The sequence below is a fragment of the Carya illinoinensis genome, chromosome 14, assembly GCF_018687715.1.
Source record: "Carya illinoinensis cultivar Pawnee chromosome 14, C.illinoinensisPawnee_v1, whole genome shotgun sequence".
Taxonomy (NCBI): domain Eukaryota; kingdom Viridiplantae; phylum Streptophyta; class Magnoliopsida; order Fagales; family Juglandaceae; genus Carya; species Carya illinoinensis.
Window position 1 is genome coordinate 10,272,866 of NC_056765.1, and position 19,143 is coordinate 10,292,008.

Sequence of the window (19,143 nt, forward strand, 5' to 3'; positions counted from 1 at the left end):
CTAGAGGGAAGAGGGAAAAGAGAAAGAGAGAGAATGAAGAGGAAAAATTGAATGAGAGTAGTGGATTTTTTTTTTTTTTTTCATAGGCAAAAGAAACATGTGGAGAAATGGAAAAAAGGGAGAGGGAGAAAGAGAGAGGAAGAGAAAAGGTCTGAGAGAAAGAAACAGAATCACGGGTGAAAAGTAAGAGAACAATTAGATGAAGTTATTTGGAAAAAAATAATGGGATAGAATATGAATAGTGAGTCTTCAAATACGTAGATAAAAGTAAATTTAATATATCTCAAAGTTTGAGTTTTGATATTTAGCAAATCCAATGCCAGTGTTTTAATCCCATGCCATTCAAATTTTGGAGATTCGACGCCTGTGCTCTTAGCGCTTGTAAATGTATTTTTTATCTGGTTTAGATGTGTGTTTTAATTTTTATGTTCAGGATATTCTCATCATAATGAGATATATATTGTAGAATATAAGAAATATGAAGCTAATGTAACGTTAAATCATTAATGATATATTATTCTTTATCCTATTTTTTATAATCCCAAGTTACATATATTAATATGATATATTTAAGAGTAATAATACACGCGTAATCTTTTTTACCACTATTTATGTAACCAAATTTTAAAATTAGAATATTTATGGAAATTGATTTTATTTTTATAAGTTATTTTATAAAAATACCCACTAATAATTATTTAAAATATAATTATATAAAAGATTGTAAATATGATTATATTATTTTCCTATATTTACTAATGTAGTTATATGTTTAACATTTAAATAAAAGAACGACTTAAAATATATCATATTAATAACTATAATTAAAAAAGTTAAAATGAAGAATAAGGCTACTTAGCCCTTTAAAAAAAAATAAATAAATCTGAGATCTGTATAAAAAAAATTATTTTTTTAATGAGGACTCCTGACTTTTTTTTTTTTTTAAATGGAATACATATGGATTACATACTCCAGGGCTATAAAGCTTTATCATATTTACTAAGAGTAAGAGTATTGTTAATAGATTATGTATATGTAAATGACATTTTTGACGAATGTAAGATAAATTTATATTTTGGCTATTCTATTCATATAAGTCTTCATATTGGAATAACTATTTTTTTTATTATATAATAATAAAATAATATAAGATAAATTTGACTTTAACTATTCACATCCAATCTCTACATTGGATTATCAATTAATTTATTATATAGTAATGACTAATTAATAATTTAAAAAATATTTAATTTTTTTATTATTAATTTATTTTATTTTATCATATTTTAGTATTTTACCTATTATATGTTAATTAGTAATTATATTCTAATTAAATTATGAGTTAAAAATTATATTTTTTTAATTGTCATTTAATGCTAATAATTGTAAATGTTTAATTAAACTCATCTAAAATTCTATATAAATATCTTAATTACAAATTAAATTTTTATATTACCTCTCCATGTTACTATTCATGTATTTTTATTTTTTATTTTTTACTTAATAGTTATGAAAATGATTATGAATAATATTATATATATTTTAATTTTTTTCTTAATAATTAAAATATTAAAAATGTAAAAAAAATTAATCACTGTACTAAGGGTACACCCAGCTGCAGATAGCACTATCCTTTAAAAAAATACACAAATTTATTAATAATAACTGCTGGATCACGTGCCGGCCAATCTCTCCTCCAATTAATTAATTAATCAAGCAGGTCTCTTACAGTACAGACTATACAGTAGCCCCCTCGCTCGTTCTCTCTTTCTCTACCTCTCTGTTTTTTACGCTAAGTGCAAAAACCCTAACGTTTTCTGATCCTCACCATTGGCGTGGTGAGCAGCGAAGAAAGAACCAGCAAACATACTATTTCTCCGTATCAACGCCTTTTTGACGTTGAAATTTTGTTACTTTAAAGTGAATTTACGCTTCGTTTGATTTATCGGAATGAAAGAAGGGAAATCGGTAAAATTAAATCTTCACCCTCAACACCCAAACGGTCACTTGTCTCCGTTCAAATTCGCCAAGTTGTTGGATCCAGAAGCCTCCTGGGAAAAGGTATTTTTCTTTGAATTTTTGCTTTCTGATGTTGTCGACTCAGTTTGGTAGCCGAGAAGTTGCGGCAAATGAAAGGAATATTGGATGTCTATTTGAAATCTCTATTTGATGCAAGGTTCCGTGTTTGTGATTCTTTTTTTTTTTTTTTTTCTTTTTCTGTGTTTTCTCGGCTGTCAAAGAGAGCATTTTCGTTCTGTTTTTGATTTAGGTTTCGAAATCTTATTTGATTTACTGTAAAAACACACGTGGGATGTTTGAGCATAAGCACACGAGAATTTACTGAGCAGAAACTGCTAGAACAGTTATATAGCTTCGGTTTGCTTAATGGGCAACTTTTTTTTCACTTAATTCACTTTTAGATTCAGATATATTTTACATATCCTACTGAGTTATAGTTTCTTTTCAGTTTCCCTGTCCATACATCAGTTTGATTCTGGAATTCGATGATTTAGTTATTTTGCACTCTATTTGTACGCAGGATCAATTGGGAGATGTATTACATTGGATTCGACAAGTAGTGGCCCTTGTATGCGGGTTACTATGGGGTGCCATACCTTTAATTGGGGGGATATGGGTGATTATGTAAGTTGAATCTTTTGCACTTTCTTAGGCAGTTTTAATTTTATTAAGGTGCCCTTAATTGGGGGCATATGGGTGATCATGGAAGTCGAATCTTTTGCAGTTTCGTAAGCAGTTTAATTTTATTAATAAAGTGTCAGTTACCTTTTACTTTGTTTCTGTTACAGTTCTTTCGGTCTTTCTTTTTAGCTTATTTGTTCACATGGGTAAGGTTTTTATCTTATGCATTCACACGGAAGGAAATTATGTTTCATGTTTGTGTTATTGCTAAATATTAAAGTTTTAGTATTTTCACAGAATTTTACTCAATAGATAAATCTGATGTGCCCTTGTTTAGTTTGTCAGTTGTGTAGAATATTTTCCTGTGATGACATATCTATTGGATATCATTAGATTTGTAGCTATACATATCATATTTAACCTTTTTTTTATCAGTACATATCCTATTTAACCTTGATGATAGATAGTTGGATTTTCTTCCGACCTGGTTCATTATGAAGAAGTCCATGAAAGTGCCATTTGGATCTTGGACATGAATCTATTTGCATATTTTCACTGTCGGTCTTAGATGCATCTTTGAGATTTTGTGCGCATTGATCCCGCAGTGGATGTGTAGGATTTTGTCATAATGCACTATAGGGATTAGGCGGCCTGTGTTGGAGTTTCCACATTAGAAAAGTTGATCTCTTGAATATTGAGCTGCATGTCATTATTTGGCCTCTGTTTGGTGGTGGGGTGGGTTGGGGTTTGAGAGATTAAAGCTGTTGGAAACGCTTGTTTTTCCCATTTGAAGGTAGAAGCTGTGGTGTTTAAATAATTGTCACATGAATTTACGTCTGTAAATCATACAACCTTTCATTAACTTTAGACAAAGAAAAATACTGCAGAGGAGCTTAAATAAGGTTTGGTAAAAGCATCTCAAATCAAAATTCTCATCTCAACTCAAAATTTTCATCTCATCATTATAAGTTTCCCAAATTTCCACAAAATATAATAAACAATTTAACTTTTTCAAGTTCCAATTCAACTTTTTCAAATCTCAAAACAATAATAATACTCAAAAATAATATTTTAAACTTTCATCTCAATTCAAAATTCTCATCTTACCTACCAAACCTGCCCTTAACTGTATTAATCTTTTGAAGGCATGGCCTTCCATCAACAAGACCTTTTCTGGTGAGTGGCTTGGAACTTAGCTTTCAGAGTCCAACAGCTGTGGAGGAATCTGATTGCTAAGAAATAGTGTCATAAATAAGCTGCATGGTATGTGTGTATTATGTTGCATCTGAGTAGTAAAAAAAAAAGAGATGAGGTTGGCCATATATGTAAGAATGCATTTGAAGTAAATAGAGGGGCCATGGTGAAAATTTGGAAACAGCTATGGTGTGCTGATGCCCTATCTTGTTTTTGGGAAGGAGGGGAAGGGGGCAAGCAGTCAAAGAAAGAAGCAAACCTGGATTGACTCTACAAGAGTTTTATGAACATGTGTTGTCTAATAACGAAATGTGTAGGTTCGAATCCTGCTGTTGACGTCTACAATTTTCTTCCCTGTGTACTCGGGCTTTGCCTATTTACAAGGATCAATAAATTTTCTTTTACCTATCAAAAAAAAAAAAAAATAACGAAATGTCTTGCTCTACATGACAACGTGTAATTGGGCTGTCACTTCTATGAAACCTCTCGATTAGATTTTGGAATATGACTATTTGATATGTATGGTAAATTTAGGCGGGCCTCCAATATTGCAGAATTTTTCCTTTGAGGTGAAAATTGTTCAACAGCACTTGATTTCTGTTTAGTGGAAGTGTTGGTTGGCTCCCATTTCGAGATAAATTCTGGAATCACATTTTCCTTTCCAAGGGTTTTATCATATGTCTTCCTGACTTGGACAATTGATAACGTGTTCTTGGAATTGGATGCTAGTATTAACATATGGAATATATTTTTACTGATAAAATATTAAGATATGGAAAATGCCATAAAATGTGAAATTGTCAAAATTTTTTAGTTTAGTACGGTGTGTGGATAGTGTTGAGAACAGAGATTCCAATCTGTGGCCTTCAGGATCTCTGTATATCTAGATTAGGTTGATTAATATTGCTAACTTTGATTTGGGTCAGGATTTCCTCTCTTTTCTACCAGTTTTTTTTAAAGATCTCAACTAAAGCAAATGATGTTATCTGTATGTCCAGATTAGGTGGATTCACATTGCAAAGTTATGATCAACAGTTATTTCATTTGATTATATTTCAGTTTCCTAGTTGTGTCACTAAAGAATTTTATATGCTGATTTTGGATTTGCAGATTCCTTTTGATATCCTCTGGGATTATATATGGTTATTATGCAATGATACTAAAGATTGATGAAGAGGAATTTGGCGGTCATGGAGCGCTCCTCCAAGAGGGGCTTTTTGCTTCCATAACTCTCTTTCTGGTAATTTGAGACCTCTCTGCCCCCCCGCCCTTCCCTTCTCTCTCTCTCTCTCTCTCTCTCTCTCTCTCACACACACACACACACACACACACAAATATACATGGTCTATATGAGTTCATTTAATTGAAGAGGGAGAGGGGGATGATGATGTCCCTGCCTTACAATTCCCTCCATTTCTGTTTTTCAGCTTGCGTGGATTCTTGTATACAGCTTGGCACACTTCTGATTGTCTAGGCACCATCGATTCAGCTACCACATCTCTATGTCAAAAGTGATGTATGAACAGTCTCACTTGGTTACATAACACTCTGATTTGTGCCATGAAAACATGGAGGAAAACTCTCCAACATTATTTTTTGCTTTCTAGTATTGATTGCAATATTTTGGTGTTGCTTCATAAACAACCCATTCGGTGTTCCGATTTGTGGTCCACACAACTGATGATTATAATAGCCTCCCACCCAAAAAAAGAAAAAAGAAAAAAACAGAAGATTTCTCGAGCAAATACTGGTGGTTTTAGTTTTCTGTAAATTGTTAATGCGGTTTAGATATGTGCTCTCTCTCTCTCTCTCTCTCTCTCGGGGAGAAGTAAGCCATACAGAAACAGGACATGCTTTTTCCTAAACGTGCGGGATAAACATTTATGGGCCTCTCTCCCAAGATTGGAAAGCCGATGCGTGTGCTTGCATTTGAACATGCACAAAGTTGATTAGTTAAACAAGTTCAGACCTGGCCTGTTGTACTGTAATGTTTTGATAAGTATGGTAGCATTTTGTCGATGGTATGCATCCAATTGTAAGTTTTTTCTTTGTCTCTTCTTTTGTTTCTTCTAACATGGTGTAGGTGCGGGCTTGGAGATCTCTTTAGGGGAGCAAATTGCAGTGATTTTGAATTGTGGAACCTTGATTGGAGGTTTTGTAGAGGCTGATACTTTAATCCGACCCAATGACGAGCCATTGGGCATGGGATTAGCTATCCTTGGTCAACCCACGATTTGAGCAAAATTTGTTCGAAGAAACACGTTTCATTTGGTCTCATTTTATTATTATAATTTTTTTAAATTTTCACATAAAATATAATAAATAATTTAACTTTTTTAAATTTCAATTTAACTTTTTTCAAATATTAAAACGATAATAATAATAATAATAATTTATTCAACTTTTATCTTTTATCTAAAATTATCTTATTTTATCTCTAAATTCAAATTAGAGAAAGTATTTTATTTTATCTTATCTTATTATTATAATTTTTTCAAACTTTTATACAAAATATAATAAATAAAATATAATAAATAAGTTAACTTTTTCAAATTTTGAAACAATAATAATATTAAAAAATAATATTTTAATAATATTTTATTAAACTTTTAATTTTTATTTAAAATTATCTCCTCGTATCATCTTACCATCTAAACTGTAAACTCAATTACTACAGGGCAGTTTGACTGATGGTGGCCACAACTACCCCTGTGGGTTGGCTCCTTTCATCTTTTTAATAAAAAAAAGTTTCATATTTGATGGGATCCTTTCTTTACAAAGACAGAATTTTCTTTGAAAAGAATGAAAAATACACCTAGTAGAAAGAGAATTAGAGAAAAGACAACAAACAGGACACATTTGTAGTTTGAACATATGATTTTAGTCACTGTTCTTATGCAGAGACATGGATGTTCTCCTACTCTCCTGTTTGTTTTATTGGAGAATCCTTTAGTGGGTTGCCTATGATTTTGTTTTATCATATGTTTTGGATTTTGGTACAAAAATCCTTTATTGGGTTGCCTATGATTTTGTTTTATCATACTTCCAACTCAATTGTTCTGCAAAACCATAACTAGTAGTCTTCCCCTTTCATGTCCCTCCTAATTTTCTCTACCCTTTCCAGAACTCCCTTAACTGTAGTATCAAATGCATCTTCAAGGGTCTCCAATCTTGATCTCGGATTGGCATATATTACTCTTGGAATCTGCCTAATAACTTCCTCTCTCATGAGAAGCAGCATCTCTCATTGATGTGTTTGAATACCAAAGGTAGCGAGCTACATCCAGGCCTGCATAATATGGCACATAGATTGCAGTAGCCAATGAAGAGTCATTTGTCAAGCACTCGTAGTGTTTCATTCTGTTGTGAAAGATAACTTCTAAAGATAATTGGTTTGTTGTAAACCAACCGGTGTTTGAATAAACCTTCCAAAACTGGGAAGATGAGGACCAAGACCCATGTTTGATGTAAAAAGACACATAACAGTCCAATTACTGAGTGACCTGCGATGCTTAAGCAAGTCTTCATTGAACCGGCTTGGAAGATCATACACATAAATGTATCTACCCGAGCAGGAACGAAGCTGAGAATCCACATCCATGCCGTCCCCTGAACTGGAATCTTTGGTAATTTTCCCACTTTTGCTCTCCTGTATGGAAAGTGAAGCCACTGGTTCAAGCATACTCAGACTAATATCCACTCCATCATGATCTGACTTCTTCATTCTCTGAACCAGAAACCCTGTTAACAGACTGAGTTTCCTTCTCTGCAAGGTTCGTTTGATTATTTGTGTGCACTTCTGTATCATAAACCAACACATGATCAAAATCTTTATACCCATTATCTCGGGCAGAAAAATTGTGGACGGGATTATACCATGTTTTCTACCTCAATCTCTCTGACAACCATATCTTTAACAGGCTTTGAGAAATCCTCAGTAGTTCATTGTAGGCAACATGTTAACACTTTCATTGGAATATCCAGACAAAAGAACAAAATTAGAGCCTCCGAAATTGACAGTATCGGCCGCAGAGCTAACAGTACCAGACAAGGTCATGACCCCCGGCTTTCCAATCATCGGAGCTGAATGATAGAAGCAAAGCAATAAGAACCACAAAAGAAAAGAGAATAAGACGGCTAACCACAATTGTTGCGGCACATCAGCCTATCCACTGCCGCGCGAAAGACTTTCATGCATGACGACCTTCCGGCATATGGAGACATTTCGAGAATCAAGGATAAACATATGCGCAATAGTACCCGATGATTGGAGAAAAGAACTGAGCCCAGAAGGTTAGAACTTAGATAGACCAAACAAGATCTAAAAGGCTTTGAATCTTCATGAACAGCACAAGAATAAAAGGCTTTTAATTGGCTCCCAACGTGCAACGATGAAAAAAAGAAGAACAAACTTGTATATTCTTACGTAAACTAATCTGCAAGAAAAGGAACAGTAGTATAGTGTGTAAGCACATGGAATGAAAAGGGATGGAAGAAATGCCGGAAAAGCAAAAGTGGAATTGCTTGAGAAGTTTGTTTAGAATTTAGAAAAGAGAGAGAGAGAGAGAGAGAGAGAGAGAGAGAGATCAGAAATGGCGGACGTTGAAATGTTCAAGGTTTTCGTCCATCAATGTTTGCTGGAAACGCTCTAAATATACCAGCTAATTGTCTTCCTGTCAAGGTTATCTAAGATGCGTGTCGGATCATGGTAACATACATGCGAAGAAATCTCTGGCCGGCCATCGTTGGAGTATCAGAATATTGATGATCATCTAAGCTGTTCATGATTATTCAAACGGAGAAAGCAGCCCGGCATGATGTAGGAATTAAAGGCACCCATGCATCATGGTTTTTAATTTTATTGTTCACGTATTAATCAATTATTCTTCAGCTTGGAGATGACAATATATAATCAAATTTCATTCTAATAAAAAAAATGTAGCTGCTGACCTAGCTATAATATTCAAACAATAAAACCGGAGAAATTAATGTTGTTCTATGTAGTCGCTAGTTGCATTATTGCTTGATCATGAAGTACATTTTAAGTGATCAATTTTTCTTTTAAATGGTTGATATATAAAACTCTTTGTGACACATTAACTAGTGCGATAAAGGAGTGATCAAATTTATGATAAAGAATGGCATTGTTTAAATTATTATTATTATTATTATTTTTTAATAGAGGAGTGGGGGTTTCAAATCTAGATTTTTCATTTAGACAATCGAGTCATATATCATCAAATCATCAGACTTTTGACACAATTTATATATTGATGACTTGAAATAATCTTTGACCCATCATTTTGTACCAAGTGAGTTGGATTATTTCTAATAGGGTAAATAAAATTTTTGGCCATGTAATTCTTCTTACATGGATTAAGCTTATTTATTGTCACAAACCATCCAATCTCATCTAATCATTACAACTTTTCGAAACTCCCACATAAAATATAATAAATAATTCAATTTTTTCAAATTTTAAAACAAAAATAATATTAAAAAATAATATTCAAATAATATTTTATTTCTTTTCATTTCATCTGTGTAAACAAATGAGGTTAATATTGAATCATTCTCTATTATTTTTAATTAGACGTTTTACTCTTTGTGATTTTAAGATTGATAATTTGTTTGGAATCCAATTAAATAACAGTTAGGCAGGAGGCTAACATGCATAGCATGACACGTGTTAAAATAAAATTTGTTAAAAATATAAAATGATATAACAAAGAATAAAAAAAATTCAAATTAATAAAATAAGGTAGATATAAAAAAAACCAAGACAATAGAAATATTAAAACAAAAGAAAAATAAAAAATTATGAAAAACCCAAAAGGTCAAAAGAAAGAAAGAAGCATTATTTTAAATTTTCTTTTTTTAATTTCTTGCACTTTGTTATTTCTCAAAACCTGATAGAGTATCCTAATTCATACTATTTGATTATTATTTACAAACTATTTAATTATTATTTATAGAATTATCATCTAATCTTATTATCCAAACGAAGAGATGAACAGTGAAAAGTTTGAAATCTATCAAAAACAATTCACAAAAAATAAAAACAAAAAAAATTCCAAACAAAGAGTCACAACAAAATTGAAAATTCAATGAGAAGAAAAGGGGGAGGAAGAGCAGATGAGAAGAAAAACAAAGAAGAAGTGGAAAAGGAGGAGGAGGAGGTGTTTAGAGGAAGAAAAACAAGAAAAAGAAAGAAAAAAGTAAAGGGAAGGTCATCAAGAAGGAAGTAAGGGAGAAGAGGTAAAGAAAAAAGAAATTCTTGTTGCAGTCTCCAAATAGGGGATTGAGTGCGCACGCCCAATGTGGCAAAAACAAGACATTTTACTGCTCTTCTTTACGATGTTGTCTTGCTCCAGATTGCTCTCCTCTTCATGAGAGATGGCTCTCCCCCTTCCTCTTGAGGCTGCTCTTTTCTTTAAGAGAGATTGCTCTCCTCCTTCCTCTCTGAGACTGAAGCTTTGCCTAAAAGAGCAATTTCGTTTGAGCCCAGCCCTAATGTGGTCGTGCGAGATGGTGGAGGAACTGTTTCTGCCCAAAAGAGTATTTCTGTCTGAGCCTTAACATCATTGGATAATGTGGATTTCAATGGGACGGACAGCGAATGATGGGCAAGAGAAGGAGAAGAAGACGAGGCTGGTGAGGAACCGCAAGAGTGCGCAGCTGTCAAGGCAAAGGAAGAAGCACTACACGAAGGATATCGAGGATAAGTTGAGGTCTATGCATTCCGATGTTTCCGAACTGAATTGTAAGTTATCTTTTATTATGGTTGAGAATGCCCCTTTACGCCAACAATTGAGTGGTGGTGCCCATGTTGGAATGGGTGCACCACAATCGTGAATGTTCCTCCATCCTGCAATGGCGCCTATGGGTTATCCGTGGGTGCATTATTCGCCCTATGTGATGAAATTGCTAGGGTCTCAAGTTTCATTGGTTCCAATACCAAGACTGAACCAAGATAGCCTGTATCGGCGCAAAAGATGAAGAAGTCAGAGACTAAGAAGAGTGGGGTGAAAACTAAGAAGGTTGCAAGTATTACTTTTTTGGGTTTATTGTTTTTTTATCTCGCTATTTGGTGGGCCAGTTTCTTTTTTGAATGTTAGATATGGAGAAGTGGGGGGCAAAGTTCCTGGAGGATTGTCTATGTTAATTGTAGGTTCTTTGGTCAATATCGTGGTAGGGTTTTGGGTGTTAACACTGATTTGAATGGATCTGTGGAAGTGTGGCAATTGGATTTTCTAGTGGAGAATCTGATACTTATAACAGAGTAACTTATGAGAGAGGTCGCATACAAGGGAATGAGTGGGAACTTGAACTGAAAGGACAGTGACCACAACCTTTACTAGGTTCAGATGAACCTGTTCGTTTGGAAAACGTTAGCAAGCCTCTTGTTACTTCTTTATATGTGCTAAGGAATGATAAGCTTGTGAAGATTGATGGTAACTTGATAATTTATTCTGTTCTAGACAAAGAGAAAGCTATGACATTTCAAGATACATTTAGAAAGAAGAATAATAGAGAAACGAGTTTAGCAATTCCTGGAGATTTGGCTCTTGCATTGGCAATTCCTGAAGGTGGAGGATCTAACCACGACACTGATGGTGGAGGAGCAGCTGACCATGACACTGGAACTTGAATAGATAGGATGAAAGGAACCTCGCATGGGCTGGGTCTACATTAACGATAATGGTGATGGAGGAGCTGATTACGATACCGGATTTTGAACAGCACAAAGTAGAAAGAGGTACATACAGGCTAGGTGAGCGGCAAAACAAAATTTAATATCTCCCTCCCGTATACGATTTCTGGGCAACGTGGGGCATGACATTTTGGTCATTTGACATATGTTGATATGGACTAAAAGACAAATAATGGAGTACACGGGGCCTACTTCTACGGACTATACTGTAATAGTTTTCTAAAGAAAAAGGGAGCGTCTAGGACTAGGATGTGGTGGGAATTATAGATTTACACCACCCAATCAATGTTTGACACGTATAAATTTTAACAAAGGTAAAGTAGAGTATGTATGGGAAAAATCGAGCGTTTTCCCCTTTTCCTGAGATTGTGTTTCTCTCCTCTCTTCACCCACACTCTCTCTTCCACCTCTCTCTCTCTCTCTCTCTCTCTCTCTCTCTCTCTCTCTCTCTCTCATTGAACCTTATCAATATTATCTTTTTTGCACGGTGTGAAATTGGAAGAAAAAACACATCCCCACATAGGAAAAACGGTTGTGTCACTTGTTAGAGTTGTGTCTTTTACTAACTATTGCATTGCCAATGGTTGTGACTCTTGCCAACTAGTGTCTCACGGCCTATAAATAGGAGTCATTGGTGCACATTCAAGGCACTCAATTCCCTTTGTCCATCACCAACTTGTGGGACAAATACTCTCACAAGAGTGTCACCATTTTGTCTGTTTTATGTTAGATTTTTGTCCATTTTGTTTCTCCATTTTTCTACATTGGTATCAAGAGCTTGGTCATGACAGAGGGGTTGATTTCGCACATTGAGAAAATGATTAATAGACAAGTGCTGGGTTTGACAACCACACTTGCATATTACAATCATATTCAAAAACTTTCGAATCCACAGGCAAAGCTTTTTCAACTCGCGGTGGAGGTCTAGAGTATACTGGGAATCTTCAAAATCTTGTAAGTTGTTATTATTTTGAAGAGAATTATTGGTATTATTTTACATAAAAAAATAGTGAATTACCTAGTCCATTTTCACACATTGTCACTGCTTTGGCCAATCATTGAAGCCCCTCACCGCCGTCGAGATCGAGATTGTCGGGGACACATCGGATCCTTGGTCTCTGTCGTCAAAATTACTGGACAGAAGTGAAAACCAGTCATTTACAAAGACTAGGTGCAAGGAAGAAGAAGATGGATGAAATGGTACCATTTCATCTAACGGTAAAAACTGTTCATATTCATCTTGGCTAAACGACATTGTTGTTTAGCCAAGTGACGATCAAAACGGCCAAAACGACAGCGACCAGAAAATTGTCATTTTGGCTACATTTGAATCAGAAAATTTGAAACCGAGCCATCAAGCTGAGCCGCAAGTGGAGTCGTTGACCTAATCACTGAGAACCGGTTTTCTTATCCTAGACCCGATTTGAATTTTATGAACTGGATCACTCGTTTTCTAGACTGATTTGGGCCAGAACTAGTATTTTGGGTCATTCATTTTAAGCCCGATTTGTTTTGCTCGAAAGCCGTTGTACTCCAAATTTCATGCCAAATCATAATAAAAACATTTGTTGGTTCGCCATAAATTCTTTGAAAAGGGAGAAACATCAAAGAAAGTTCTTGGAAATACTCGATCGGGATGTCAGTTTCATTATTCTCCTTATTTAAGCAGGGGAATTTTGAGACTACCTCCTTGGTTTAAATCCAAGTATTATTATTATTATTATTATTATTATTATTATTATTATTATTATTATAAAGTTTGTAATAATTTTAATTTATTCATAGTTGAACTATTTTATTAATTTTATTTAAAATAGAATGCATTTATTATTTCTATATTTTTCTTTGGTGTTAATTTTTAAGGTTTAATATTTATGGTATCGAAGAAAAGTATTGATCATTCGAGGATAGAAAATTTGAATGGAAGAAATTTTTTGGTCACGAAAAGGTATATAACTTTTCTTTTAACCTCTAAAAAAACCTTATATATATTGACAAGACCAAAGTCATGAGAAAATGTAGAAAATGGGAATGAAAGTGATGTGATAAGTGAAGATAAATAGGAAGAACACAATGCTTGGGCAAAAGCTTTAATCTTGCATTGTATTAAGATCATATACTTAGATACAGTTATTATTAGATAAGTATAACCGAAATTGAATGAAATAAAATGATGATATTGGCGATCATGTACTTCAAATAGAGTTGATTGCAAAAAAACTATATGATGCGGGTCATCCTCTCACTGATAAAATGCAAGTTACAACTATACTTAATAGTCTTCCTTCATCTTGGGATTATGCATATTGTTATTTCATTAACACATAGTGAAAATACTATATGTTAATGAAATAACAATGATATCACTTCCAGTACTTTGGGTATTTAAAGGAGAAATGATGAAGAGAAGGAATAGAGATGGCGAATAATCTAATTTGTTAATGGCTCAAAATAAGCATTCTACATGGAACAAGATCAAGCCAAAATAGTTTAAGAAAAGGAAATGGTTGAAAAAGAAACAAAGTAAATCATTTACTGAAAACTGTTTTAAATGTGAGAATAATGGACATTACAAATCATAATTGTCTTAATAAAGAAAAAGCACAAGAAGATAAAGAAAATTGTGATTACATTTTCAAAAGTAATTGCTCGTGGAACCAACATCAGATTCATGGTAAGTCGACTCTGCGCCAATAAGACATATATGCAAAAACAAAGATATGTTTGTCCAACTTGAAGATAAACAAACAGAAGAGTACAAAGTGTACATGGGTAACAACACATACTGCGATGTCTTTGGGCAAGGTACATGTAAATTTAAAGTGAATGGTTCCGTTATTTTACTAAGTGATGTATTATGTGTACCTAGTATTTGTAGGAATCTAATATCAGTGCATGTATTAGATTAAAAAGACTACACAGATGAGTTTAAGTCTGAAACCATTGTAATAAGTAAGGGTAATGTATTAGTGAAAGGCATGAAAGATCACAATATGTATATATTAAATATTGATATCAATAAAGTATTTATTTCTGATTATTTGAATGTGTCTACTGATTGTACATATTTATGACATTTAAGATTAGGGCATATAAATAAAAATAAAATGATTAGAATGTGTAAAAGTGGATTAATACTACAAATAAATTCAAATAATTTTGATATATGTGAATCATGTATCAAAGGAAAAATGAGTAGTAAATCTTTTTCAAAAATTTGAAAATATATAGATTTACTTGAAATTGTACATTCTGATATTTGTGGACCTTTTAGAACTAAAACCTATAGAGGAATGGAATACTTTATAACTTTTACTGATGAATATTCAAGATATGGGTATATCTATTTAATAAAAAATAAATCTAAGGCAATAGAGAAATTTAAACAATATAAAATAGAAGTAGAAACCCAATTGTATAGGCCCATTAAATGTTTAAATAGTGATAGAGGAGATGAATTTGAAGATTTGGATGATTTCTACAAATTGAATGGTATAAGACACATTTATACTATGCCATGTAAACCTCAACAAAACAACATTGCAGAAAGAAGAAATAGAACTCTATTAGATATTATGAGATTGATGATGACATATGCTGATCTACCAACACATTTTTGAGGTGAAACATTATCGACTGCGACATATATATTAAATAGAGTTGAAACCAAAGCAAACCATTTACACCTTATGAGATATGGACAGGACATAAACCAAACGTAAGTAAATTCAAAGTGTGGAGTTGTAAGGCACAAGTGTTTATCCTAATGCCACTATGGGATAAATTAAAAAGTAAAACCTGAGAATGCAGGTTTATTGGGTATGTAGAAAACGGAAGTGACTACAGATTTTATCATTCTGAAAGAGGATTGATAAAAATTAGGAATGTCGTTTTCTTGAAAAATATAAACCTAATTACTCCAGTTGATCAGATAGATTTATTAAATAAAACAGATCTCCACAAAGAATGACAATAAAAATTTTGATATTATTCAAATACATAATAATAAGAATAAAAGAAAGTTAGATGAAAATCAATCTTAAAGAATTGATGTTGGATACAATGGGAGTAAAAGAACCATATGACCATCGATATTATTTCAAGATTATTATGCACTAATTAAATACCAGTTTGAAAAATTTAGAAAATGATCCTAAAATTTTTTCTGAAGCAATCAATTATAGTATCAATTTAGATAAATGACTTGAGGCCAAGAAAGATGAAATAGATTCAAAAAACAAAAATAATATTTGGGAGTTAACAAATCTTCTGAAAGATAGAAAGGCTATTGGGTGTAAATGGGTTCTAAGAAGAAAATTTAAAGTTAATAGTAATTTGAAAAGATATAAAGCAAGGTTAGTAGCCAATGGATATACCCAACAACCAGATATAAAGCAAGGTTGGTAGCCAATGGATATACCCAACAACTAGGTGTAGTATTTGTAGATACATGTTCGTTTGTGGCGAAATTCATATCCGTAAGGATAATCATGTCTGTTGTTGCTAGTATGAATTTGGAATTATATAAGTTAGATGTAAAGATAGCTTTTCTTAATGGTAAATTAAAAGAAGATATCTTTATAATTGAACCAGAAGGATTCCAAATTAAAGGATATGAAGAAAAAGTCTACAGATTGAAGAGGTCACTGTATGGACTTAAGCAATTTTCAAGACAGTGGTACTTGAAATTTCACTAAGCCATTTTAGAAATGGGATGTGAAATGATGCATGTATTACTTAGCTGCCTTTAGTCATTTTCTTTTACAGCTGAGGTTTTCTTAGCAATGTCTTCCAGCGTATGATTGTTTTTTCCATGGCAACTCCTATTCGTTCATTTATCTTTGATTCTTTGGTCAACCAGTAATGAGATCAAAGTTATCCACATCTTGGCAAAAATGACGTGAAGTTTTTATGGTTAATAAATTATTATTTGATAGTTACTTTGGTGCAATTTATACTTATTTAAAGTATTGAATTGATGCCGACATGCATTTGGGCTCCATGTTTTAGGTATTCTCATCACCAATTAATCATAGTCAATAATGTCATGAAGAAGCTTGTTAAAATTGTTAAACAACTTGTGAAAATTGTTAATAATGTCATGAAGAAGCTTGTCAGTAATGTATTGACTTTTTTATTTTACTTGTTAAAATTGTATTGGTTAAATTGCTATTAAATTTGTGAATGAATAAGCTTGTAATATGAAAAACTGAATTTAATGTGGTTTGATCATGCATGGTTTATTCTCGTACTTTCTTAGCAACCAACCAAAATGTGGTTAATGCTATTGTAATTCTTTGACTAGTTGTTGCTTCAAGAGAGACTGTATTTCCATATAATTTGCCACCGAAATGTTTCTTTTGCTTCTTGTACAACTTTAATGTGCTGAAACAACGTATATATGCACTGTTATATTTATACTGCTATATTTTATACTATTTTTCTTTTTTTCACTTTTAAGATTTTGTATTAAGTGCTTTGCCTTTAATCCGGAGGAACACATTCTCAGTTTTAGATAAAGATGGGAGAAGAGGAAGATGGAATGGCACCCAAGCTTTCGACGTCGACTTCATAATCATTAAAATCCCTTAAAATATATACGGAAATCCAAACGTCTACCATGGGAGTTGGCATGTTGAAGTCTTTTATTTTTTAATAAAGTGTGTTTGACGTGCTCATGAATGTAACTAATTGCAGCATCAATTTGATGTGAATATCCCCTACCATTCACCGAGTAATCCAGAGAATTTTAGATGAGTTGAAGAGTTATTCCAGGTATTACATATCCTAATTTTTTTGTCTGAGCATATCCAACAAGCAACATTTGAATTTGTTTAATCTCATTGTCATTTTTCCTAACAACACCCTTGGTAATTATGTTAATATATGCAGTACCCTACGTCGTCGAGTAATCTAGAATTTTCTGATTTTCTAGAATTTCAAGAAAATATTAGATGTACATATTCTGATGCTGCTGATGTTATTACACTTTTGTCTGCTTTGACTTTAATGACGCTAATATTGGAATTGTTGCTAATCCATCCCTATGTTTCCATCTTTAGAAATATTATTCGACATAGATAAAGATTTAGAGGGTACGATTGTTGATGAGTGCGCGAAAGTGCATTCTAAATACCCTATTATTAGATTAAAATGTTAAAATGTGAATAGAAATCATATGAATTAATGTGTATTCTTGAATTGAGTTTCTATTTATGTTGGGATACTTCTAAGCAAGTTTTTTATGTTTAATTTCAGAGTTTATAAAAGAGTAAGTCAAAACCCAGTCAAATTCAAAGGAGAAACTTCATGGGATTTGAGAGCAATTTGGTTTAAGAAAAAAATCATAAAAGGAAACTGCAAAAAGTCAAAATCTGAAATTTGTTATGAGACAGTTTGGACATAATTTAGTATTTTAACCGTATATATGAAAAACATGAGATGGTGTGATATAATCTTATTAATTAGAATGTGCGATTTTTCCAAATACATATAATACGTTTAGGTTGTGTTTGATTGTTGTGAGTGTGCTCAATTCATCCCAAATCAATTATTAATGAGATTTACTATTTTTTTTTTATTTTTTATAAAAAAATTAAATTCATTTCAACCTACTTCATATATTTCATATATTTAAACATATATCTTAATTTATTTATATTCAAACACATCTTATTAGGACCCACGAGACATTATTATTCAAAAATCTCAGATCATGATGACCTCAACATCCAAGCGTTATCTTAAACTCATGATGCTAAACAAATATTGCCAAACTCGACTTATAACATGTATAAATAACATACCTTGGAAAAAAACAGTATTTTGTTATATATATGTATAGACTCACATATCGAATTAATGCGATTCTTGATGTATTAGAAAGCTATATTAAAGGGCTATAAACTTTTCCATTAGGGTCCAAAAGTGTAAAATCTCGAATAGTTTAACCATAGTTTTTAGACATGTTTTAGCCACAATTTCATAAAAATAAATTTATAAATTGATGTGATATCTTATATTGTAAAATTATTTTTGTTATAAAATATATTTAACGAATCACATAAAGCTAGCAACGTCACTTTATGATTTTACTTTTACAAAATCTATTTATAACCACAATAATTCCTAAATTTTTCATTTTATAACATTGGTGGATTTTCTGAAATACAATTATGCATTGTAATAACATTAAGATTGTGTTTGGATGTTAAAATAATTTCAAATTATCTCAGTTGATTTGTAAATGGTAATATTTTGTAAGTCACACTACGATTTATTTAAATATAAATAGATTGAGATATATGTTTAAATGTATGAAATTAATTAAGATGGATTTTTTTTTTTATTGAAAGTTAAAAAAATTAATGAGTTTAATCAATAATTGATTTGAGATAAATTGAAGTAATTTTGACATCTTACTGAGTTTTATAGCCTTGTAACCAAAGATGATCGGTTACTCTTTACAACAAGAGCAAGCCAGACTCGCTATAAATATATAAAAAAAGAATAATTCTATTTGCAGTCCCAATTCGGGACTGCATATGCAGACATCACTTAAATGAAACGGTTCGTTTCATTTAAGTGAGGTAAAC

General features: G+C 32.4%; 2 protein-coding genes across 2 annotated transcripts; one reads left to right on the plus strand and one right to left on the minus strand.

Annotated features, from left to right (window-relative positions):
• The first annotated feature begins 1,721 nt into the window (after window positions 1-1,721).
• Window positions 1,722-5,625, plus strand: LOC122293303 (respirasome Complex Assembly Factor 1-like). The gene is made up of 4 exons (XM_043101843.1): window positions 1,722-2,061; window positions 2,540-2,643; window positions 4,945-5,074; window positions 5,262-5,625. The coding sequence occupies exons 1-4, from the start codon at window positions 1,951-1,953 to the stop codon at window positions 5,298-5,300; spliced, it is 384 nt and encodes a 127-aa protein (XP_042957777.1). The 5' UTR covers window positions 1,722-1,950; the 3' UTR covers window positions 5,301-5,625.
• Window positions 5,626-6,696: 1,071 nt separating this feature from the next.
• On the minus strand, window positions 6,697-8,365 carry LOC122295036 (probable xyloglucan galactosyltransferase GT14). Its single transcript, XM_043104042.1, has 2 exons — window positions 7,723-8,365; window positions 6,697-7,633 (listed from the first exon to the last, which is right to left on the minus strand). The coding sequence occupies exons 1-2, from the start codon at window positions 7,741-7,743 to the stop codon at window positions 7,214-7,216; spliced, it is 441 nt and encodes a 146-aa protein (XP_042959976.1). The 5' UTR covers window positions 7,744-8,365; the 3' UTR covers window positions 6,697-7,213.
• Between the last annotated feature and the right edge of the window lie 10,778 nt (window positions 8,366-19,143).